At 47.9% G+C, this 26021-nt stretch overlaps 1 protein-coding gene across 2 annotated transcripts in view; it reads left to right on the plus strand.

The window, feature by feature from the left end:
• DNAAF8 (dynein axonemal assembly factor 8) overlaps positions 1-26021 on the plus strand; it is a 1512143-nt gene that overhangs the window by 661924 nt on the left and 824198 nt on the right. For both annotated transcript variants that reach the window (XM_069646874.1, XM_069646873.1), the window contains exons 13-14: positions 2223-2339; positions 2711-2855. In XM_069646874.1, coding sequence (XP_069502975.1) covers positions 2223-2339; positions 2711-2855 — 262 coding nt within the window. The remainder of the gene's footprint in view (positions 1-2222; positions 2340-2710; positions 2856-26021) is intronic.

The following is a 26021-nucleotide window of genomic DNA, read 5'->3' on the forward strand; positions in this document are numbered from 1 at the left end:
CCTTCTCCTGAATTCGCTCCACCTTTCCCCTCTTTTTACTCCACCTTCTCGTTCACCTGATTTTTCCCACCTCCAGTCCACTCTCCCCTTCTCACCTTTTCTCCTTTTCTCTAGCTCCTTCTCTTCTTAGCCTTTATCACCTTTACAATGCACCTTCTCCACACCTCTGTTCCTTCTGGACTCCTATACACTTCATCTAAATCCCATGCACGTCATAGGACATTGTCTTGCGGTTTGGACCACCTCACTCTGGTTGTTTTCAGATGTGTGGTAATATTGTTTAGCAAATGTGATTGATTTCTTTGAACCTCAAAGCCATCCTAAGAAAATATAGTTTTCCCTGCCTCGCTCCCTTGTGTGTTCGCAAGCTGTACCAATTTTTGTCAACAGTTACATCTTCGATCTGATGTCCGTCCATGCCCTATGACAGTCGTGTGGGTCTTTGAGCATTGCTAATTCTCCTTGTTTGCAAATCCCTACACTCGTGAGTATGCTATGCTGTGTGCCGAACTTGTGAACTCCTGACTGTTAAACTTTATTTTTGATTGTTATTCCCAATGAAGTATGCAGCCCTCTGGTAGCTGTACTGAGGTCTGTAAGGAACTCATGGTGGCAACAGTAAAGACAGACACAAGTGATCACAGTTCAAGGGTGTTTATTAAACTGTATGCAGGTTGGAAAAACACCTAATCTAAACCTAAATCTAAGATGAGAGCAAGCGTCGACCATCAAATGAAAATAAGGCAGTCCTAGTGGCTTTGTGTCGAATAACAAGGGCCTATACTAAGAAACCTATTGCCAAACCTTACAACTAATACAAAAAGGGTGTGGGATGGTTTTCAAGAAAAGAAAGAAGTGTTCACAAATAATATGTCAGGATACGGTAGCTTGGGTCTCCCTTCCCCACGTTTTGAGCATGGGGTAAGGTAGGATTTTAGAGCACAGTACACTCTGGAGCTTCCCCAGCTGGAGACGACAGTTCCACTTGCAGCTATCAGGGCCGTCGATGGCTAAGTCTCGTTTCTCTTGGAAGTCTCTTGCTTTTGAGGGCCTGCTGTATTCAAGTAACAAAAAACAAAAGTTCCTTCAACAAAATTAAAGTTTGTTTCCTGGTTTCACTTAGCGTGAGGATTAGCCGGGTCTGGATAGCTGTCTCGTCGTGCGGTCTGCCTTGCTCATACGCTCTCTTGCTCCACCTTTTATCCCTGTGGGGAAGGGAAAGGGCCATCAGGTGTGTGATTCTCGTCAATTTCCTGACTTTGCCTTACCCTTGTATTGGGACATGTGAGGTAAACAGCTCTGGTGTTAGTCCGTTGTGCGAAAGTGTTCATGTTAGGAAAGGGGAGGGCAGTGTTTTCGAATGTCCTACGTGGTAGGATGGGGAAGAGGTATTGAAGGAAGTGGGATACTGCGGTTTACCCATTAGTGTCCCGCTCCCAGAGGACCCCCATCCAGGTGATCCTCCCTCACTGGTCAACCCCCAGGAACTGGATTCAATAGCGATGGCCGTGCTCTGGCCACCTGCATGACAGATCCCCGGGGACTAGCCAGGGAGACACCTTCAGGTTTCTCACAGGTCTCCTGGCTGCTCAATACTTGGCCAGCATAACTAAGAGTCCGTTAAGGGGGTGCATTGGTGGCGCCCAGTAACAAGTCCCTGGCAAGCGACTAGGGAAGGGTGGGGTAGACCAGGGAATACTCACTACATCACCCCTGCTCCTCCATCTCTTGGAAGGTGGCTATACCTAGCTCACATGGCCACCCAATCCTTAACCCCCAGAGTTACACAAGGAACTTTGCACACTTCCCAACCTTACTTACTGAAGTATTTGTATCCAACACTCTTAAATCCGCCTTCCTTTTCAACCATTGTCATTCTCCCACTCATCATTTCTGCTTTCATTCCCTTCAGATTCTGAACTCTTGTATATTATTTTTCAGAATTACCCATAAACACCGTTTAGCTGTGTTGAATGGGGGTGCGGAGCAGCAGTGTGGCGTAGATAGAAGGAAGACATTCCTCACTGATCGGTTGTTGTAGGATAGAACAATACTGTAAGTCAAGTGGCTATTGTAGGCAACTTTCTACACCTGACCTGGAATTTCTTATGCAGCCATTATTTTGACTGAGGAGAGGCTACAGTGATCGGAAGCCACCTGTCATCTTCTTGAGCTCATAGAATCCAGAAGTGATTATGAATCTGCTTCCTTTTGTATTTCAGGCGGTAGAGAAAGCCTTTGCTTCGCCCCGTGGTTTCTACTGGCAGACAGTGGAGACCGATGAGAAGATTTGCTCCATTGGCACAGACCAGGTCATTGATGCAGATACTGAAACAGAGGTGAGAATTTACTGACAGAGTAATCCAGTTGACAAGATGAAATTTGTAGTCCTAGAGTGTTGCCACAAAAACAAAGTAACACCAGATGTTGCACTCTTTGTGAGCTAGGGTGCTTGTATACAGAACCTGTCAGGCGTCTTTACAGAATCATTTAAGCAATATGTGTTTTGGGGCCCTTTTTCTCCTGGAATAGTTGTGCTTCTATATCATTTGAAAGATGCTATAGAAGAGCAAGTCAGCTTTTTACTCTGATCAGATTACAGCAAACATGTTTGTTTTGTGTATTTCTTCCACGCAAATGGCTGCAACATTTGTTTTGGCATCTCTCTCTGTGAAATGCTTTGCTTTTCAAGTCTGGTTCTTCTCCATAGGTGGCACTGGCAATTTTGTTTGAGACTCTTCTGAGCGACCCCATGGCATTGCATCACATGTTGCAGCTAACTCTTAGCTCTTGTCTTGACATCTGTGGCCTCCGCCTGCTGTACCCCCAGCCAAGTGTTCTGTTACTAAGCACAGGTAGGTTCCAGATAAAGCCACATCAAACTCTGCTTATGCTTCTGCTAAAGTTTGTTACTCCAATACCAGATGTAGACTGTTGCAAACACACCAGACTGCTGTATTTGCTTCCCCAAGCAGAGGGTTAGTCGAAGTTCAGATTAGTGTTCTGTTTTCGAGCACAGATAGTGTCTAGAATCATGTCTTGCATTCAGTGTGCTTCTTCGAACCACAGATGAGAGCCAACAAACACACTAATTCGTGCCAGGAAGAACTGCTTTAAGGTGGAAATGCTGGAGGAGGAAAACAGAAGGTAATGCATGAATACGAAAGTGCAAAACGAATCAACTTTGAAAATAATAAGATTGTTGTGAAATAATTGCATTTAGATGTTCATACTGAGATTAGTCAGAATACCATGCAACATGATTTCCATAGTTTTTCACTAGCAAAAAAATCAATATTTTTCTGTTTATATAAATGCTCTCTGGTTTCATAACATCCAATGTATGCCTATTTATTTTGATTTTATTGTTTAAAGAGCAGCAGAATGCTGTACAGAGTGTGGGTAGCCATCATTTGGGCTGGCATCTTTTAACAATAGCGCACTACTGTGAGGTCTGTGCGTCGGTATTTCGGATCATTGGAATTAGTCCTTGGTCAGGTGGTGTTGAAAGAGCCATGTTTTGCGAGTTTTCTGAAATTGGTGGATTGTGGGGGTGTTCCAAGCTGACACCGGGATCGAGTTCCAGAGAGTGGGTGCATGACAAGAGAAGGTTTGTTTGCGGCTCCTCTGTTTGCGGACAAGTTATGATTTAAGTTGGTTGGCTGATTTGCTGCGTGAGGAGCATTTGCCACCAGATATGTGGAGCTTAGCCATCAGGTGCGCTGGTGTGCTACTTGTTTTGTAGATGATACACGCAGTCTTGAATAGTATCCTGGCTTGGAGTGGAAACAGTGTAGTTCCCGTAGGATGGGGTAATTCAGTCCAATGTCTGTGCTCCAGTAATAAGACGAGTTGCAGCATGGTTGACTGCTTTTAGGGGAGCCAAGTAAGCAGGTGGGAGCCCTGTCAGAAGTGCATTTCCCCCATCAGTGTGCAAGACCACAAGGGCCTGCACAACAGTCTGAAATTCCTGCAGCAGGATGAAGGGTTTTATTTTTCGATTAGCAGAGCTTCTGCACAGGCTATTTGGGCCTTCTTGGCTGTGTGTTCCTGGAAGGACAGATTGCTGCTGTCAATGGTGAAGCCTAAGGATTTTGCTGAGTATGAGAGTTGTGGATAAAGTCAAGGAGGACGAGGAGGCATGAGTCGCCTTATTAATAATTGTCCCAATGCTACATTTTGGGGGAACCCTGACTGACAGTCATTTTGGAGATGGAGTTCGATTCTGGCACGTAGTTGTGTAGCAGCTACTTTTTCCAAGATTTTGCCAATAAATGGCAGGTTTGTAATGGGTCGATAGTTGGCCAGGTCGTCTGGATCTAGGGTTGTTTTTTTTCAAAAGAAGTTGTATAAAACCAGACTTGGGAGTGTCCGTGAATTATCCTTCTCCGATGGAGGCATTGATGATGCCTAGGAGCGCATTGAGCAGCAGGCCCGTCAATTGTTTAATGATGGAGGCCGGAATTATATCATCAGAATAAGAAGTAGGTTTTATGGAAGCTATCATTTTTAGTAGTTCCGGCGGAAAGAGAGGAAAGAATTTGGTCCAGAGGGGCAGTGTGCATGTCAGGATGCAGGGGGGATGCTAATGCCGTGAGAGGTTAATTTGATGGTCTCTCAATTTTGTTTATTTTTAAATAAAAAATGTGTTCATTCTGTCACATTTTACCTGAGTTGCTGGTACCTCAGGGTTGGGTGAGGGTTCATTGCAATGCTTTACTACTTCAGAGAGGCTTTGCTCCTGCTAGAGGCTGCTGCAGTGGTGGTGGAGTAATAAGCAGCTTTGTCCTCGGAAATCAGAATCCTACGGTTTGTGTGCAGAGATTTGAGGTTGGTGAGGTGCCCCGAGTTATGGTTTTTGTGCCACTGTTTCTCTAGGGCTCTGATTGAGTGTTTGTTGGAGGCTAGCTCTGGGGTGTACCAGGGGGAGGATGGTTTGGTCTTAGCCCGGCTGGATTTTAGAGGGGCATGAGTGTCCATTAGTTTCATAGCAGAGTTGCTGAATAATCCCAGGAGGCCCGAGGCATTCCCTGTGGTGGGGAAGTCTGCAAAGTTTGCTTCTAGCTCATTGACTGGGAAGGTTTTGAATTAGCGGCATTGAGTCAGAGGCGTTTAGCCTGACCTTTGTGAGCCATAGTCGATTGGGTGACTGATGATAGGATGGCGGCGTGGTCAGACCAGTCAAGTGGGATAGAGTCTGCATAGGTGATGCAGAGAGATGATGTGAAGACTAAGTCGAGGGTGTTGCCTTTGTTGTGCATTGGGGAGAGCACAGTTTGTTTAAGGTCCCTGGGAGCGATCAGTGTGAAAATCGTGATTCGAGTGTGGTTGTCAGCCTGTGACTCAGTTACATTAAAATAACAGAGAAAGCCATTATTTGAATGTGCTAATTTGACAGAGGAGAGTATGTTGGAGATGACTGCAATGAGTCACTCCTGTGAGGTGGCCTGTAGATGAGCTGGAAGGTGATGGATTCCTTGTGCGATAGAGGGAACCGGCGTGCAAGCGATTCAAATGAGCTATTTCTGGGAGAGGGGGTCATGGGAGCATGGCCAATCGCTCCTGTGGATGATTGCATTATTTTCTGTTCATACATTTTCATCGTTCCAACCTGCTTAATTGTCAGATAATCATTATTCCAGGTACATTTAATCAATGGCTGCAAACTCAAAATAGATTGTAATAAAGGAGACTAACTCATGGCACACTGTTTTACCTTCCTGTTCACTCAGTAATTTAAAGATATCTTTTTTACTTAAGGGGTTCCCCTGTGCACTTAAAAAAAGGCTGGAAGGGAGTGTGCTTTTTCTTGGAACACAGGAATTAATTCACACTTCATGTAGATTTTGAAATAGACTCAGGTCTCTTTATTATCACAATTAAAGATTACCACAGCAAAAATATATATAGAAATAAAGCAGGAAGACATCACTGTTAGCATTTCTCTAACATTCTTCATCCCTGCCAAGTCTTCACTGGAAACCACCAGGGTAGGAAAGAGAGAGAGAGTCACTCGCCAACGGGAACAGGCGGAAGGAAACACATCTGCTTCAGTCAGCTCAGCCGGAGTTCAAAGTGAAAAGTCAAAAGTGACTTTGTCTGTGTGATGTCTTTCCCGCAAAATGTAATCCAGTATTTTTCCAAAGATGTTTACCTTCAGTAGAACCCCACAGCTGCGTGGCCGTTACAGCTACTGGACTCCACTGAATTTGTAAATAATCTCCAGTTTCTCATGAGAAGCCGACAGACCTTGCTCTCGACTTCTACAAGAATGCAAGGCAAGCTTCCTCTGAACACATAAACAAGCTGTCTTTCCATGGAACCAGAAAACGCACATTGTGCTCAGAAATGGGCTTCTCTTTAAGCCTGAAATCTAATGTTCATGGGTGATCCCGGGAAGACTCTCATCTTGACTCCATATTGGATTCAAAGCTAATACATTTTTTATTGCATTACACACACCTTCATAATGATTTCCACTTATCATTTTTCTATTAGTTAATATTTGCTTTTAGATTTAACAGTAATGAATATGAAATACCTGTGTCGGTCCTGCTGAGATCGTTAGATACAAGGCTTAATTGTACTTGCTTCTTGTTTGTTATAGTTCTTCTTCATATACTCTAAACAGGCTTCAACATGTATGACAAGAACCTTGTAGCTGCATAAGGTAATATAAAACAGTGAATTGCTGGCTAGAAGTATATGCTATACATAAATTTAACTATTTGATGATTATGTGTTCATATGTATTTATGTATTTTCAAGCTAGTGCCTGTTACTTACAGCTGAAAGTATTTTTAAAGCTGATATTCAACTATAATCAGTTTAATAGTCCAGTTTCCCTTAGAGAGCCTGTCTATATTTTACTATTTTATAAAAAACAATATTTAATAGATGGCTGCATCTTGAAGCTGCTCCCGGTAACGTCCGTCAAAATCCTTTCAATACTAGATCCTGGAGGTTACAAAAGGCCCACAAACTAAAGTGCTATACATTGTGTGTGAGGCCCCATCAGCAGTGACATTTAAAATCCTTAATTGTGCCAGAGTGTGTGCTAAAAACCCCAAGAGATGAGCAGGGGAAGGCAAAGGGAAGCGCGCTCAGCAAGAAGGAAGATGGCAGTGCCTGCGTGTGGTGGCAGAGGGACGGGTGGTGTATGAGAGGAATGAATCACAACTGTACTGCCTCACATCCCAGAAAGTGCTGTCTGCCAGCTCCCAATTTCTTTGAGGCACCAAGTGGTGAGGAGGTCCAGACCTGCTCCTTGCTACAACACATCCGGTTGGAACTACCGAGTGCTCTGCTTGCTGGATGGGCCGAACCACCTTTGTGTGCCCGCCCTGACGGATTGCGAAGCACTGGCTGACAGGGCAGAAATGTGGACATGGGGTGAAGTGGTCTGAAGTCCAAATTTTAAAGCACCCAACCTGCAACATGAACCACTATCTGAACACACACCACTACATGTGAACACCCTGTGATGAATCCAGTGGGGTCATCAGTGATCTCCCAGCGGTAACCTCCTCCCCTGTGACCAGGGGATGGCAGCCGCTTCTTGATGCTGACCCTCGGGCGGCTATATGAGGGAGGATCACATGGGAAGAGACAGCCTCCGGGGAAATGTCAAGTGTTCATTGGAGGAGACATGGTATCCCCTCATTTGCCCTTGACGATAATCCTCTAATACCCAATAACCTCATGGCCTATACGTCCATACCTCCCCCTGGGGAGAATAGGGAAAAATCAAAGCATATAGCCCAAACTTCCATCTCTGGTCTAAAGTGTGGAAACTACAAGACCACATTTTCCAGTTTTAATCATCCATCATCAGAACTGATTTATCATTTAGAACTATTGAAAGTGATATTTCAAGTCATTTCCATCAACCGGCAACAATGGACTACTTTTCAGAGAATCACCCGAATACTGAGACGAGCAAGAGGGAAAGAGCAGTGCAGAGCTGATATAGCCACAAGCCCTTTGGGTTCCATGTGTTAATATCCCCGCAAAAATATTGCCATACAAACATATCGCCTTATTTTTGCAGCAATATTAAGGCATGGAACCTACGGGGGACACCCCCGCAACCCCTGTATATTTTAAAAGGAATGGGGGACACCCCCGCAACCCCCACTCCCAAAAAACCCCAATATTATCCCCACTAAATATATCACCTATGGCCGTTGCTGATGGCCATATATACGGCGATATTTTTGGTGGGGATAATATTACCTTCTACTGCCCTGTGAGCACTCTAGTTGTTTTCCGAAAACACCTGCGCCCGGGAGATTTAAAGTCAGCAGGCAAAGTGTTAGGGGCTGCTGCTGTCGGAGAGTGAATGTCTTCCTCTCTGCGAGGCTTGAGAAGCACACTGGTGTGGTGGAGCCAGGTGGCTCACCATTCAGGGAGAAGGGAGACACTACAAGGACGGGATGTGCTGCAGAAACACCACAAGCCGATGGAAGATTCCTGGACGTTCGCTGACTGCAGAAAGCAGTGCCTTGCCTACCAGAATCTGAAGCGTGCATGCTGTAGCGAAGCCGCGGGAGACACCAGAATGAAGAGAAAGCAGTCAGAAGAGAAAAGCAGGCGGTACACCCTTGCCGATTGACCGTGAATTAACCAGAGAACGCCAACAAGACCGGCGAGTAAACCCAAGGATAGTGGGTGTAAAGACTGGAGGGGGGTGTCTGTACTCCTTCTCTCCATATGGCAGAGGAGAGGCACAGAGGACCCCAGCCAAGATTCTCTATTCTGTAGCTATGGTTGAGCAATCAAGGCCTAGCTTCTCAGGAGGTTATTCAGGCTGGTTCTTAAGTACAGTGTAGCCCCAAGCACCCACAAAGGAATGTCCACACACTGTATTAGCGAAAACACAGTCTTAATATAATTAAGTTTCTAGTTATATACACAATCACAATAACTCACTTGTGCTCAGTTAATCTACAATGGCAAATATATACTTTTCTAAGTGGTACCACAATTATCAGATTTCATTAAAGTGCATCAACTGTACTCTGGTCAAATATCACACAAATCAATTACTAAAGGTAACCAACAATAGACATAGGAGGAAAGCAGTTGGTTAGAACAATTGGCAGAATACTGGCCCTGTTACCTAGACACAGCTCTGGGTGGAGAGTCCCCCCACCTGGGCAACCTGTAAAATAAAGGTATGTTACAAGCCCAGTCCATAAATTGTTCTTTAAGCCTTATTTTTTTCTAAAATGTTTCTACCACCCCAATGTACCTGGAATAGCAGAGTTCCTCAAGGAGGCGTCGAGGGATCCTTCATCGATGGGCCTCGAAGAAAGTGAACTTTGCGTCGAGAATTCTCGATGGAAAGTTTGGTGGCGTGAGGCAGTAGCTTCGGTCCTGGCAGTGCTTGTCAACGGCGAGTCGAAAACGTCCTGCAAGGATGAGGCGTGCGGGGCACCTCGATGTCGATAGTTCAGGACTGCAAAGAGTCTATGAAGAACTTTGGCCCAGCAACGGCGTCGAGTCGTCCGGCGTCTCTGCGGTCTTTGGGTGGCGGGAAACCCACTGGCGGATTCTCCTCGGCGCGTCCGCGGCCTTGACTTTCTCTGGCGGGACAAAGTTGTCGGCGGTGCGGTCGGGAGATTCCTTCAATTCGAATGTCTTAATCGATGGAGCGTTCCAGCTCTGGTTGTCAATGGCACGGCATCAAGCGGTCCCCGCTTCGATGGGCTTCCAGCGGTTATAGCAAACCTGCGAACCCTAGTCGACGACGGTGGACGGAATGTCTGGTGCTTCTCTTCGTTCTCTTTGTTCTCCTCGGCGGTCCCCGTCTCCGGTTGGCAGCCTGTCGAGGGTCTGACTTCCAGGGAGCTTTGGCGAAGGTTAGCAGTGCTCGAGGGTCCCTCAGAGCTCGGGAAGAGGGCGCCTAACCAGGTCCTCTCTTGGATCAGATCTCAACGTCACAGCGGCTTTCAGATTGCGGTGAAGGTAACAGCAGTCAACCTTCTTCTTCGAGCTTGGCTTTGAGATCAAGCATCAGTTTCGACTTCAGCTTCTGAATGAATTCTACCAGTGAGATGCCCCCAGATATACTGTTGATCTCCCATTCATTCTGCTGGGTCACACTCGGGCAACCAATCAGGCAGAAGGGCATTCAGCAGTCAGTCAGACAATCAGGCATACAGTGCATTCAGGCCATTCTCCTCCCTCTCAGACACTCACAACAAGCAATGTATATTTGGGCAAGTACCCAACCATTCAACACTACACACTGTATTCATACCAGTTTCGGGCAGGGCTGTCTCCGTCATTGTGTTTCATACCAGAAACCAGGCATCTACAAAAAGAAGTGCATATTGGTCACACACTCCATTCACCCAGGTCCCACCCACAGGGTGTACCCACAACGTACTGTCACTGGGAAGGCTCCAGCCAGTCTGGCCTGTACTTCACTACAATACCATGTATAGAACTTCCACCCAACAGCCAGCCAGGGGGAAGGGACAGAGTCAGGGCTTCCCAGGTCTTTGAGAAAACAAGGTAACAGGCAATAGAAATTAAGAGGCCACAGGGGCCATCTTGTTTCCTATCAGGAATCAACTGATTCCAATGGCATATGCCCAAAATGGAGGATACTCGAAGCACCTGTCAAATTCAGCATGGAGCTGCCACCTGCCCATACCCTGCTCTGTGGGCCACACGCAGGTGCCCAAAAACATACACTAGGGGCATAGTGTTGTACCCCCACCCATGGGTGCCATAAGGGTATCCCATGGGTCTGTACACCAAACCCAAAATAGGAAGAGCTGCATTGCCAGGAGTCCCACATGGACTCCTGCGCAGAAGAAAATACAGAACACAAATTATAAAGGACTACAGGACAAGGACAGGGAGGCCATGTCCCTCCAATGCATTTCCAGCATCACAGTGGGGACCCCCGCCGTATAGATGACCCTGCCAAACACAAACAACATTAATTAAAACAGCAGCAGGAGAGAAAGCAAAGAACCTAATTGTGAAAAAAAGAACGTGTATTGCTAACAAGACCCCTTTCTGTATCAGTATGTGCACGTATGGAATGCAAATACATGGGGAACCCAAATCGAATGATATAGCAAGAAGACATATTATGCAACAAACGGGATGCACAACCGTGGAAGTAGAGAGAAACATTGTGTGAATATAAGAAGCACTGGCAGGAGAGTATACAAGGCAATTGCAAGTGTGAATACAAGAAGCCTTGGCAGGAGAGTAAACCAGGCAATTACAAATGCATAAATACAAGAAGCCCTGGCAGGAGAGTAATCCAGGCAATTACAAGTGAGTGAATAGAAGAAGCCCTGGCAGGACAGTATACCAAACAATTGCAATTGTGTGAATACAAGAAGTCATAAGAAAGAATATTAGAATTGTGTTAACCAAACAAGAAGAAACAAAATCCTGACACAAAGGAAACCCAGGAACTTTTAACGAAATGGAAATACAAGGCTAAACAGCTTTGTAAGTGACAGTGCTATTGTGTGCCAAGAAAGACACTAATAACTGTTAGACAAATAATAATTTGTATTGAAGAGGAATCCAGGGCAAGGGAAACACCCCACCCTCTGGAATCAAGACTCTTTGTCCTTGGAGAACTTTTGTGTTAGAACTATTTATTCTTTCTTTATAAACTCTTTTTCACGCACTAAAGTTTGAAGACATTTCCCTTTTCGCCTTATAGTTTAGTTTAAAGTGTGAGGGTCAGAATAGCACCTTTGGACACAACAACAGTTTTGAGTTTGGCATCCTGACACAGACCAATCCTTAGTTTTGGTTTTAGGTAGGGAAATTCCTTAGAGCAGGGTCAGAGAGGCCTTTTCCCAACCCTTTTATTGTCAAGAAAAGTCTTTAAACAAACACATGACTAACTTGTGTCTGTATTTCATTCCTGATTCCTCACAGCCCCTGAAGAAAGAGAGAAGGGAAACTGAAAACAAATCAATACATTTGAGAAATATCACATACTCGACAAATGACTTTCAGTTCTTCAATTAAAGCACAAAAGGTGATAAACAGGCTGGCAGAAATGCTACTTCCAGCCAGATTGGTAATCAAAAGAAACAAAGTAAAATGGGCAACTATGCCAATCAAACACCCAGTGGCTTAAAGATGAGTGTGCACAGTGTGATGAATCAGATGTGATTATCCCAGAAACCCTGGCCTGGGACCCTTCTCATGTGGCAAGTGTGTTCTCACACTGGTTTCTACCAGAAGGTGTCTCACCGGCTAGTCCCCAGGCATCTGTCATCCAGGTGGCCAAGACACGGCCATCGCTTTTGGATCCAGTTCCTTGGGGTGGACCAGTGCAGCAGGATCACCTGGATGGGGGCTCTTCGGGGAGTGGAAGTGGGACAACTGAAGAGGGGGATCCAGGGTGAACACCCAAATTGAGTGCTGGAAAATTTAAATAACGTTTTTGTGTTCTTTTTGTATACCAGGCTCTCTGAGTCAAGAGGCTCGGACACAGAAGATCTTGAACTGTGAAAGTGGAACTGTATCCCTGTGCCGCAGAAGCCAGAGTGCGTGCTTTGCTCGAGTGAACCGCCTTGTCCCGTGCTGAAAACGTGGGGAAGCGAGGCCAGCATCTCGAACATCCTGATTTATTATTTTGCGAACACTTTATTTATTTATTTATTTATTTATTTATTGTTTATTAAAGATGCTTATATCATCGCGCCACAGGCCCATAGGCCTAAGGGCGCGCACAACAAAAACTCAAACAGATAACCAGGACAGATAGCAATAGAATGATGCAAGGGAGGGGAATCTATGGCAGACCTCTGAGTCGGATAGGAGAGCAAAAAAACACCTAATCGGGCGGAAGATTGAACAGAAGCGTCCTCGGCTCCTTTTTAAACTTAACTGTTGTGTTCACAACTTTAAGCTCAGGCGGAAGCAGATTCCAAAGATCAGGGCTTTGTACACTGAAGCTGCATCCACCAGCCATTACCAGTTTGAATCTGACTTTAACTAGCCTCATATGGTACTGATGCCTGAGTGGACGGGAGCAGGTCTGGAGTTGAAGGCGGGATGCCAGATACCGGTGTGCTGTATTCGTCACACATTTATGTGTGAGGGTCAAAGCTTTGTGTTTCATTCTAAGCCTTACGGGCAGCCAGTGAAGTCTGTGCCTTGCAGCTGTAACATGCACTCCCCATTTAAGCCTTTAGACTGCCCTCACTGCCCCGTTCTGGGAGACCTGCAGGGCTGCTATGGAGGAGTGCGAACAACCACAGTGCAAGCTATTGCAGTAATCCAAGCATGTATTAATGAGCACAGAGGCCAGTGTGGCTAAGTTCTCGTGCGCAGGAAAAGGGCGTTGTTCCAGAGAAGCTTTGTGATCCACCCACACGCGGACCGGATCAACGCGACCTTGGCAAGGACCTCAGCCTTGATGTGGTTGCGACAATTAAGAGTTCGGTTTTTTGGCGTTTAAAGCCAGAGAGTTTGCTGCCATCCAGGAGTGGATAGCTTTATAGATGGCGTTCAATTTTTCTGCATTCTCATAATATGAGCGTGACAATTTAACAGTCATCTGTGTATCGTCAGCATAATTAGCCACGTGGACACCCAGGCTGATTAGCAGAAGCAGGAAAGGGATCAAATAAACATTAAACCGAGTAGGTTAGATGCAAGATCCCTGCGGATCCCCACAGGTTACAGGAGAGGGGTCGGAGCAAACTCCGCCTTTGTTTACCCTACAATTTCTGGGGCCCAGAAAGGAATCAATCCAGCCAGCTGCTCTAGGGGAACACCAGGGCCAAAGGTTTGCAATTTGCCTTTGAGTAAACCATGCTCCACAAGGTCAAAAGCTGACAATAAATCCAACAACATAAGGATGGATAGTTGACCCTGGTCCATGTTCAATAATAGGTTTGTCTGTAGGTCAAGTATAGTGGTCTCAGTACCATGCCCCTTCCGGAAACCAGATTGACAAGACAATAGAATGTCATTACCCTCCAAGAACATTTGAAATTGTGAATGTGCCACCTTATCCACGATTTTCAGCAAAAAGGGTACATTGGTGATAGGACGATATTTGACCAAAATGAATGTGTCTAAAGATTCCTTCTTTAGCAGGGGGGTCATCCAAGCCTCCTTCAAAAATAAGGGAACACTTCCCTCTATAAAGGAACAGTTGACAAACTTGGTTACCCAAGGAGCGAGAATGTCTTTACACTTTATAAACATGGTGGATAGGCAAATATCGTTTTGATATGACATGGGTTTCATTTCAACAATGATTTGTGTAATAAATGTTTCAGAGCAAGGGGTGAAATCAAAGACAGGGGCATGGCCTCAAATGGCGGCTCCCCATGACATCCTGTGACAATACATCTATAGTATCCTTGATCTGTTGGATATTAGCCTGATGAGACCCCAACTTATTAGCAAAAAAATTATGGATGGACTAGCACCATTCCTTATCCTTGACGGGCCCTACTCGGGGCAGGGGTTTGTTATTAAACTCCCGTAGGATCGAGAACAATTCCTTGGAGCCAGATTTGGCGTTCTGGGTCCGACGGTTATAGATCTCAGATTTTGCTTGCTTAAACCAAGACTTCTTTCTTTTTCATGAACATCACCACACCTTATTTTTTAAATTAGTGGTAAGGATTGGCAGTAGGTGTTTTAGTATAGGCCCTTTCCACTAGGACTGCATTATTATTATTTGATGGTCGTAGCTTGGTTCCATCTGTAGATTTAGGTCTAGATAGGCGTTTATCTCACCCTTGTGAAACTTCAGTAAACACACTTGAACTGTGGTCACTTGTGTCTGTCTTACTGTTGATACCATGCCTTCCTTACACCAGGGAAAGACAGGCGCTTCCTCACCCTTGGGGTGGTGTTCTGTGGGAGGATCACATGAGAGGGGAACCGGATCAGGAAAAGTGGGAGAACCCCTCTAATAACTTCCCTAGAGACCCTACGATCTTAATGGCATGTTGTAAAATTAGAACCTATGAAGAAAATGGTTTGTCAAGACATTGCCATAATGCCCGAACTACTGGGACGAGCAAGAGGGATTCAGAGGTCCAAAACTGCAAAGCGCAGTCTAGTGGTTCTAATGACCCACACCTGAACGGGACTTTTGAATATATAAAGCCTCCCCAGGTGCAGGTCATTAGAACCAGAAGTTGGAGAGGTAGAAGACATTGCAGGCTGCATTTGCAGCAGCAGGAGGAGAAAACCGAAGACGCCGGAGCCGCTGCTGTATCTGAAGCGGGTGCCGATCCTGAGAGGGTCTTCATGTTTGCAGAACAAAAGTGCAGAGGTTGTGCAACGGGAAGCATTGTTTCAGAAGACTTTCCCCCCGTGGAGAGAGAGACTATCCAAGTTGTGTGTCTTGCTCTGGTGCCCGACGAGCACCGGAGCACTTTAGCAGCGAGAAGAGCTTTCCTTTCCCGAACGGCGCGAGCCGCAGGGAAATGACCGAAGCTGTCGGAGACACACACAAAGCAGCAGAAGAAGCAGAGTTGGATGCAGCAGCGGATCAAGCGGATGTGTATAAGGAATCCGGTGAGCTTACCGTTGCGAGGAAACCCCTGAACGCTCTGTGGTCGACGTCTTGCTAAATATCCTTATTTCGAGGGGATTGGGTCCTCCGACGTATTCTATATCTATGACAGGTAATGTCCACAACTGTGCTGCTTCGGAAACTTTTCGGCGTCTGCCTCCTGCGTCGATGATGTCGATGGGCCGTCCCCGAGGACCTCCTCCGACGGCCGACGTCACCCGATGTGATAAGTAGGACGCACGACGCCTGTAGCCTCAGTTCTGTTTTTTCCACGAAGGTGTTCACTTCGTGAATCTCGGTACGCCTCGAATCTTTGGAGTTTGTTGTGTTCTTCTCGGTTCTTTGAACCTGTTCGGTTTTTGTGAAAAACCCCTGTTCGCGACAATGTCTTCCTCGTCTTCCACCCCGCGTCCGGGCTTCAAGAAATGCGGGGACTGTGGGTCCAAGATGTCGGTCACGGACTCGCACGACGCCTGCCTCTGCTGCCTCGGGGAGGTCCACGATACGGACGACTGTGTCGACTGCCAGTCGCTCATGGCCAAGGCCTTGCGGGAGCGCAAGAAGTTGTCGGTAGGTCGGGTGTCTAAGCCCCAGAAGTCGAGGTCTACGGGGCTTTCGACGGATGACTCGAGAGGCGACTCTCCGCGTCAACGTCGGAAGTCCAGTGGGTCTCCTTCCAGGAGTCGGTCTCGCCACTCCTCTGCCTCTTCGAGGCATTCCCGGAAGCGCTGGCATCGGTCACCTTCCCCGTCCTCTTCCGAGGACTCCGCCCGTCGGCGGGTCGCTTATCCCACCATGCAAGCGACACCGGAGGAATGGGCTTCCTTCGGGAAGAAAATGTTGGCGATTCTCGAATCGCAGGGCACCGGCCCGTCCGCGCCTCCAAGTGGGGTCGGTCGGCACCGGTCGAGAGACACCGCCTGTATGCCTTCGGGCTCGGGTGGTCGGCACGGCTCGCGGGAGAGGTGCCGCTCGGACAAGGGTAGCTGTTCTCGCCATGCCCGTTTCAGGTTCCAGTCCTCGACGCGCTCGAGACTGCGTGATCCTGTGCCGTCTTCGAGGAAGACGTCGACGCCTGTGGCGCCGAGGTCGTCGATGATCTCTCTCTCTCTCTCGAGGCTCCGCCTCCGAGGGGGTCGTCGACGGTGTCGGCGCGTAGGTCGTCGAGAGACATTCCTCGGAGCTCCGGCTTCGAGGCCTGTGTCGACTCCGTCGATGCTGGCGGCGCTGCAGCTGACTTCAACGCCGATTCACTCGACGTTGACACCGATTCTCTCGACGCCGGCGCCGACTCGTTCGGCGCCCTCGACGCCTTTCGAGGCGATGGTGTCGGAAGGGCCCCGTGGTACGGGGTTAGCCCCTAGAAAGGCTCTGGCTAAGGTCAGGCATAGCTTTGGTCCCCAGGTGTCTTCCTCTCACCGCCTGGAGTACATTTCAGAGGGTGATGAAGGCGCTGATGAAGGCTTGGTTCCGGTTACGGTGCCAGATGAGCTTCTCTCGGGCCATAGCCAGTTTGATGACCTGAGGCAGTCACTGCATGATGCCAGTGGACTGGACACCTCTCCGGAGGTGGAGTTTTGTAGGCCAGAGCCTGGCACTCATGCCGATTCTTCGTACCGGCGCCTCATGTCTCAGGTCACCGAGTACTTGGGATGGTCGGCACTCCCAGGGGAGTTTGTTCAGGATGATCTCACGGACATCCTTGATCTTGGTCCCCCCACTGACCCGGTACTGCCATTTCATATGGCTCTGCAGAGAAGGGTGGCGGCGGCTTGGACTGCTCCAGAGAGTCTCCCGGCAGTGGGCAAGTCTTTGTCGCAAAAATACCGTCCAGCCAGTAGCGACCCCTGCTACTTGTCCAGGCACCCCACTCCGGAGAGTTTGGTGGTGCAGGCGGCTACAGCCCCTGGCAAAGCAGGCGTCGTATCCTACCATCCCTCCGGATAGGGACGACAAACCTTTTGACGGCAGGGCGAAGAAAGTGTTTTCTTCAGGGGGTATGGCGCTTCAGGCGGCCAACTCTGTATGTGCCTTGTCACGTTTCACCCTCACTCTGTGGATCTGTGTTGCATTAACGGCTGAACATATTCCCGAAGGGGACGAACGGGATGGTTTCCTTGCTATGGTTCAGGATGGCAAGGATGCCTTGTGTGAGGCCATTCAGTCGGGTTTGGACATGGCAGATTGTGTCAGCCGGTCCATGGCGGGGAGCACCGTAATACGCAGGTTTGCGTGGTTGCGGAAGTCTAGGTTCGCTCCTGATGTGCAGTCCCGGCTCCTCAACATGCCCTTTGACATCTTTTTGGCAGCAAGGCTGACGAGAGCCTTGAGAGGTTGCAGAGCTCCAAAGCTGCAGCGAAGTCGTTGGGCGCTGCAGTTCGACAACCTCCGCCTTTTCGTCCTAGGGGACAACAATGGAGGGGAGGTTCCTTTCGCTATTACTCGTCCTTCAGTAAAGCAAGTGGAGCTGTCAGTCAAAGATGCCATCGTAAGAGTGCCAGAGGTGGAAAACGGGGTACTCGAGGTGCCAAGGCCGCTCGGGCAGTTGCCACTTTGCCCTCAGGCAACGCCACAGCCGCTACCACTCGGTCACGAGGCCAGGTCCCATGGTTCGCTGGTTGGGGGAAGGCTGGCGCAGCATCTTGTAGAGTGGCGTGCCATTACTAAAGATGTGTGGGTTCTGGAGATCATAACCCACGGCTACTTTTTCGGCAGAGACCTCACGACAATCCACCTGGGAACCTCTCTTTGAAGAGTTCGGATCCGCTCCTTGCGCAGGAAATTCAAGCCCTACTGGAGAAAGGCGCCATAGAACTGGTGCCTGTAGCGGAGAGGAACAAGGGATGGTATTCCCCTTATTTTTTTATTTCGAAGAAAGACGGGGGATTGAGACCCATCATGGACTTGCGCGGTTTGAACAAACTCCTCAGGAAGGACAAGTTCAAGATGGTTACTCTCTCTCAAGTCCTCCAGGCCCTTCAACTTCAGGACTGGTTGGTGTCTCTCGACCTCAAGGACACTTACTTCCATGTGCCGATCCATCCCAAGCACAAGAAGTACCTGAGGTTTGCAGTTGGTGACTCACACTTTCAGTTTCGGGTCCTGCCGTTCGGATTGACCTCCGCCCCGAGGGTTTTCACCAAGCTCATGGTGGTGGTGGCAGCGCATCTCAGGAAAGGGGGGATTTACCCCTACCTGGGCGATTGGTTGATCAGGGGGAGCTCTCCCGAGCAAGTCCTGGATCATCTGTCCGTCCCTGCCACTACCTTCACAAGCTGGGCTTCTCCCTCAATTTAAAGAAGTCCCATTTGACGCCAACACAGCGGCTCCAGTACATCGGAGCAGTGCTCGACACATCCCTGGGGCAGTGTTTTCCGCCCCAGGTGAGGGTTCTTCACATTCAGCAGAAGGTGCACAAGTTTCAACTTGGCCAGACTCTCCCAGCGTCCGAGTTCTTGAGACTGCTCGGCCTCATGGCATCCTGCATTTTTCTGGTGCCAGAGGCTCGTCTGCGTATGAGATCTTTGCAGTGGGCACTCAAGCTCCAGTGGTCTCAGTCCTCCGGCAGGATGTCAGACCCTGTTCAGGTGCCGCCCTCGGTCGCCCAGGACATTCTGTGGTGGGCTGTCGAAGCCAATCTGATGAAGGGGGCCCCATTTTGGCTGCCCTGGCCGGAGGTGACGATCGTGACGGAGGCATCCCTCATGGGATGGGGAGCTCATGCCAACGAGTTGATGGTCAGCGGTCGTTGGTCTCCGTTGGAGTCCAGACTCCAAATCAATCTGTTGGAGCTGAGGGCCGTCAGGCTTGCCCTGAAGGCTTTTCTGCCGACTGTGCGAGGAAAGAGTGTCCTGGTTCTAATGGATAACACGATGGCCATGCACTACCTCAACAAAAAGGGGGGGGCAGGGTCACTTCCTCTGTGCAGGGAGGCGATGCAGCTCGAGTTCTGGGCCATCCAGCAGGAAGTTTCGATCTCGGCTGTTCATCTGGCCTGAGACGACAAAGAGACGGCGGACGCTCTGAGCAGGCAGAGCACGATCTCTCACGAGTGGGAGGTGGCTCAGGAGATTCTCCTGGAGATCTTCGCCCTTTGGGGGACCCCTCAAGTGGATCTCTTCGCCTCCAGTGTCAACCGGAAGTGCGAGAGGTTCTGCTCGCGGGAATTTCCTCCAAAAGGAGCCTTAGGAGACGTGTTCATGGTGGAGTGGTCATTCCCACTGCTGTACGCGTTTCCTCAAGTCCCCATCATCCCGCAAGTACTGCAGAGGTTACAGAGGTTTGGTTCCCGGATGATCCTCATTGCTCTGGAGTGGGCCCGGAGGACGTGGTACCCGGACCTTCTCGACTTGTCCATCTGCCCTCCACGTCGTCTTCCCTACCGAGACGATCAGCTCTCACGGGAGGGGGGTCAGGTTCTCCATCCAGAGGTCAGATCCCTCAACCTTCACGCTTGGCTTCTGAAAGGTTGAGGTATAAGGATTGGGACCTCTGTGAAGACATGATGGAGGTGTTGCTCTCGGCCAGGCGGTCGGCAACAAAGTCTCTTTACCGTTGCCGTTGGAGAAAGTTCTGCGACTGGTGCAGAGTTAAGAATGTGGATCCTTTTGAATGTGACATTCCCATGGTTCTGTCTTTTTTGCTTTCCTTGGCCCACAGGGGCTTGAAAGTGGGGACCATTAAAGGTTACCTGGCGGCGCTGTCCATATTTAAGCGCTTGTCTGAAGAATGTTCCTATTTTAAGATTCCTTTAATTTATCAGTTTTTGAAAGGGCTCACTAATGTGTTCCCTCCGTCACCTTTTCTGGTGCCCGGTTGGGATTTGAACCTTGTTCTTAAGTTTCTTATGGGTGCTCCGTTTGAGCCTTTGCATTCTTGGCCTTTGTGACTGTTAACTCTGAAAACTGTGTTTTTGGTTGCGGTTACTTCCGCTCGCAGAGTGAGTGAGTTACAGGCACTTTCAGTTAAGCCACCCTTCACTGTGTTTCATAAGGACAGGGTTGTCCTTAGAGTTCGTCCTTCCTTTCTTCCGAAGGTGGTTTGGGAATTTCATTTGAGCCAGAAGGTTGTTCTTCCGGCGTTCTATCCTCCTCCACATCCTGGTAAGGAAGAGGAGAGGCTCCAGAGGCTTGATCCTAGGAGAGCGTTGAGCTTTTATATTTCGCGCATGTCCCGGGTCAGGGCGGACAATCAACTTTTCATTGGTTACACTGGAAAGCGTTTGGGACAAGCTGTGACGAAACAGACTTTGTCTCGTTGGATTATTTTAGCTATCTCCAAGTGTTACCGCTTGGCGGGTAAGGACCCTACGGCTGGCTTGCGGGCCCATTCTACCAATGGAGTGGCTACGTCTACTGCCCTGCAGAGGGGTGTTCCTATTCGTCACATCTGTGATGCAGCCACTTGGGCTTCGGTACATACTTTTGTATGTCACTACTCTCTCGATTCCATCCGAGGGCAGGATCTGGCCTTTGGCAAGGCAGTCCTTTATTCCGCAATTTGATCGGGCATGCTAAATTTGTGTTCTAAATTCTTTTCCCACCTCCTTGCTTGGTACTGCTTGGGGAGTCTGTCATAGATATGGAATACGTCGGAGGCCCCAATCCCCTCGAAGAACAAGTTACTCTCTTACCTGGTAACGTTCTTTCGATGGGATGGTCCGACGACGTATTCCATATCGCTCCCTCCCTACCTTCCCCGCTGCAGAATTTCTTATGCGATTGCAGCTTGCGCTCCGCAAGGCCTTGTGTGTCTGACTGGCAGAAAACTGGTGTCCCACGTTCTGGGGGAAAAAACTACAACTGAGGCTACGGGCGTCGTGCGTCCTACTTATCACATCGGGTGACGTCGGCCGTCAGAGGAGGTCCTCGGGGACGGCCCATCGACGTCATCGACGCAGGACGCAGACGCCGAAAATGTTCCGAAGCAGCACAGCTGCGGACATTACCTGTCATAGATATGGAATACGTCGTCGGACCATCCCATCGAAAGAACGTTACCAGGTAAGAGAGTAACTTGTTCTTTGAACTAATGAAAGAGAAGCATATTTGCGTTATAATAACATTGATAAAGGACAAGGAAGGAAATGTTACAGTTACAATTATCCAAACCAAGAAACCAAGAATATTTCCAAAGCATAGAAAGAGTGATATTGAATCAAGATAAGAATACACATTGCCAAAGCCAAAGAAGGGCAATATTGAAACAAGCAACACATAACCACCATTGCCAAAGCCAAGAGAGGGCAATACTGAAGCCAGCTAATTGTAACCATTATTGCCAGAGTAAAGAAGAGGCAATAGTTGTGAAAGACATTAACAAGCATTGCGTAAATCAAGAAGGGGCAAGTGTAATACAGAAAAATTGTCAGCAGGCGTTGATGTCAAAGTGGGAAAACAAGAGTTGCTGGAGAGAAGCCCTTCTGATAAAAAGGTATCAAGGAGGAGAGCAGAATAATCTGCATTGTCTGTGGTAAATAGAACAGTGGAACAAACATCACCAATATGTCTCATGTTTTCTCAGAAAAGTTGTGTATTTTGATGTTGTTAAAAGTCAATGGGCAAGTACAAGTCTGCCTGCCGGAGCCGATTTGCCCAACAGGTCTGACCCTGCCGGGCACATCGGCCACAGTAGGCAGACTGTCACGGAAGCACTGTGTGCTTACATGGTCTCCATTCCCATAGAGTCCAATAGGGTCCCATAGAGGACTTACGATCTGCCGGCACCTGACTTCCCGGACCGCCGGTTTGGAATCCCCTGGTGTTACTGGAAAGTCAGGCGCCGGTAAATTATTCTGAGTCCGGCGGTAACCCAACGATAGCACCTGCAGGTTTAACGCCGGACTTGGAAGGAGGCCCAATGACTTTTCAAAAGGTTGAAGTGTACCTCACCACAAAGTACATGTAGAAGTGTTAGGAGCTTTTGTCTTAGCAGGCAAATATACCAGGAAAGAGGCCCTTTAGTGGTAGTTCTGGTAGGTTAGTGGACCAGGACGAATTTGTTGAAGTACTGCATTGTGGTTGGAGGTGATGTTGAAAAGAAGTGGCAAGACTACTAGGGTGTATTGTGAATTGTGTGGAAACATCCTGACCAAATTGTATTGTTGATACAGAAGAATTGTGAAAGTATTTTGTTTCTTAAGAAGAACAAGTTGTGTTGAAATCTTTTCCTGTAAGTAGAGATCAAAATGGTTAAAATCAATGAGAAAGAATTTTGGAGTAAGAAGAACTTTATGATCAAAACTTGGTTAAACAAATGAACTTACTTATTTGATTGAAAATAATCCTGTGTTGTGAGAAGTGTTCTGCTGCTCTGTTTCCATTTCATTGTTGCGCTGAGAAACGCTGGTAGTCTGGACTTTGCTTTCATCCTATTCTGCTACCTGCACCTTTAAGAGGTTGTATTATAAAAGCACTTCCTCTGCGTGAAGCGTTGAGCGAAACGTTTTGCGTTGTGTTCTGCTGCATTCAGTATTGGAAGCCGCTGGAAGAGGGCTTGTTTATCCAGCTATAACAAAAAAGCAACAGCTCCACGTCTAGATCAAGAGAGGTGAGCAATACCTGTTTAACTAATTGTTGTGTATCTGCGGGTAAACTCTATCTTCATGCTCTGCCCTGATTGACGAAGATTTCTTTTCTATTATCACCAAACGAGAAATCATTTATCCCCTGGGAGTGACTGCCAGCAGTTTTTGCCTTTGAACCCCCATGCTCCACTGAAAGGAACAGTTTAAAAATGTCACCATACACCTCTGAGTGTTTGTGTTTCTCAGCTTCTGTTCGAGGGTGACTTATCTTATCTTAAAAAAACATGTAGAGCGCAATATACACCCAAGGGCATCCTGGCGCTAAGCAAGAGGGAGGTCTGTCAAGTCCACAGGAAGCTAAAACAGAAAGGTCTTAAGCTCTTGATGAAACAATAGATGCGATTCAGTGCTGCGCAAGAAAAGAGGAAGCTGGTTCCAAGCCTTCGCAGCCACCACTGAGAAAGCATGTGCGCTCACGACTGTGGCGAATTGAGCCTTTGAAAGCTAGTACATTGTGGTTGACCTCACAGCGTTTGTTTGTTTGTTTTTTTTACTTTCATTATCACGGGTGACTGCTGGCAACTCTGCATTTGAGCCTGTGCACATTGCGGTCTATTACGCCTGCAAATCCTGACCAGTGTCTACAGATTGATGTTGGAGTATCAGCTGATTGATTCTACACAGACCTCCGCGTTCCAAGTTTAAACGTGCAACCGTTCCATACTGTCTGCAGTCCTGCAGAGTCCTTGTGGTCCTGGGTTCTTTACTGCTTCCACGGACTATCTTCCGTGCCCTTTGCTGGAGCAGGTGCTTTTGCATTCAAAATAATTCACCCTGAGCGGAGCGAGCAGAGTCCTGCATAGGCCTTGTGGTCCTGGGTCCTTTACTGCTGCCACGGTCTGTCTTCCGTGTCCATTGCTGGAGGAGGTGCTTTTGCATTCAAAATAACTCAACCTAAGCGGAGCGAGCGGAGTCCTGCAGACTCCTTGTGGTCCTTGGTCCTTTACTGCTGCCACGGTCTGTCTTCCGTGTCCAATGCTGGAGGAGGTGCTTTTGCATTCAAAATAACTCATCCTAAGCGGAGCGAGCGGAGTCCTGCAGAGTCCTTGTGGTCCTTGCGGTACGAGCAGAGGAGCGTGGGTGCTTCCCTCCTCTGCCTCATTGACCTGGGTACCGGCGGTTGTTATTTCGCTCCAGGAGCTCTAGGACCTGAGGAACACATCTGTAAGTCAATACGTTGTGTGCATTTGGCCATTTGCTTTTCTTGCTCCCCATACTCCATCTGTTCATCTGTCCCCGGAACCTTATGGACATACACGGCAACTTTGCAAATATCAAATATTAATATTAATTCTACTTTTCACAGGCTACAAGTGAAAGGCTTGAGAGGGTGGGCAGAGAGAGAGTCAGTCTCTTGCAGCTTCTTAAGCTGCCGGGCATGCCCTGCCCTCGGCCAGACATCACACGGCTTTACAGGCTGCGTGTGTGACTGGGAAAAACCGTCTTTGGAGCAAGGGAGGCTGCAGGATTGGGACCCTGTCAGTGCTTGTGGCGGCTTGGTGTTCTTGTTGTTGGCCCGGACATGGTATAGACATAGCACCTCATTACAAGTGTGCCGGTCTGGGAACAATGGTGCCGGTAAGCCTACCGGCACCGTTGTGACCGGACCGGCACACTATGGGTCTGCTTGCCGGAGTTGTGTGCCCGGCAGGTAGGACCCTACTGGGCAGAGCGGCCACTGTAAGCAGAACTTCACGGATGCACCGGCATCGTTATTAAAAGTGCTGGTGCTTCTGTGTTCCCCATTCCCATTGAGTCCTATGGCAATCAAATGGGGATTAACATTTACCGGTGCCTGACTTCCCGGAGCCCAGTGGTCATAATCCCCCAGTGATTCTGGCAAGCCAGGTGCCAGTAAATATTGCAAGTCCGGCGGCAGCCTGCCAGTTTTACCGACACGGCTAGATTTGTAATGAGGCCCATAGTCTTAGCCTTAACCTGTTGGACCTTTTCGGACTTTGGACCTCCGGCTTTTAATCTGTCATTTTGCTACGGATTTATTTGTCAAGGGGGCTGTGTGGCTTTCCTCTCCCCCGCTTTTGTTAGTTTTTCGACTGAGGTCTATGCAGGTTTATGCAGTGCTTAAGACCACTAGCAGCGGTCACTTCTTAACGGCTCATATGAGCTTGTTTACGCTGTTACCTAGCGCACCTTGCACTTGACACTTTGTGCACCTTTGTTGATTCTTTTATTTTTATGCACACTGCATAACCGTTGCACATTTATATATTTTAATCTTGGTGCTTATATCTTGGTGCTTATGTTTCTCCTGTTTGCGGAGCTTAATGAATTTTAAAGTCTGAATTTTTTAGAGGGATTTTATAATCTGGTATTTCTGTGTATTGTATATAAATCGTGCAGCTTTTTATACCCCTGACCTTTATCATAGGGACTGTATTTTACCATATTAACAACCCCCCTCTTTTCCTCCCTTCTGACATCAGGCTTTAGTAATGCATGTAATGTGTTGGTTCTAGGTGACTAACACCAAATATAGGCATTATAAGTGTATTGGTTACAATGGTTTTAGAGTATCTGGGGATAATCTTTGACTACCCACCGCTAATCACCAACCCACCATTCTAGCTTGGGCATATTCTGGCTCTGCGTTTTGCCTCCTGGGTACTTCATAGGGTGGTACTTGCAAAGTCTTGTACGTTTTTACAGGATCAACCTGTGATAGAGCCCAGGAATGGTAAAAAGAAAACTCAGAGTGGAGGGCCCTATAGCTAGTAGTGCAAAAAAATCAAAGCAATCAAGAATCTCTATGGTTAATAGTAAACCGGTAGCCAGGGTCCCCATGCCTAGGGGACCTGTGAGCCAGCTCTCGTTGGATTCCTATCTGCAAACAATGGCAGAGAATCTGGCAGAGAGGATACAAGTAACAGAAAAAGCGAT

This window comes from Ambystoma mexicanum, chromosome 2q (assembly GCF_040938575.1).
Source record: "Ambystoma mexicanum isolate Mex_15411 chromosome 2q, UKY_AmexF1_1, whole genome shotgun sequence".
NCBI classification, from domain to species: domain Eukaryota; kingdom Metazoa; phylum Chordata; class Amphibia; order Caudata; family Ambystomatidae; genus Ambystoma; species Ambystoma mexicanum.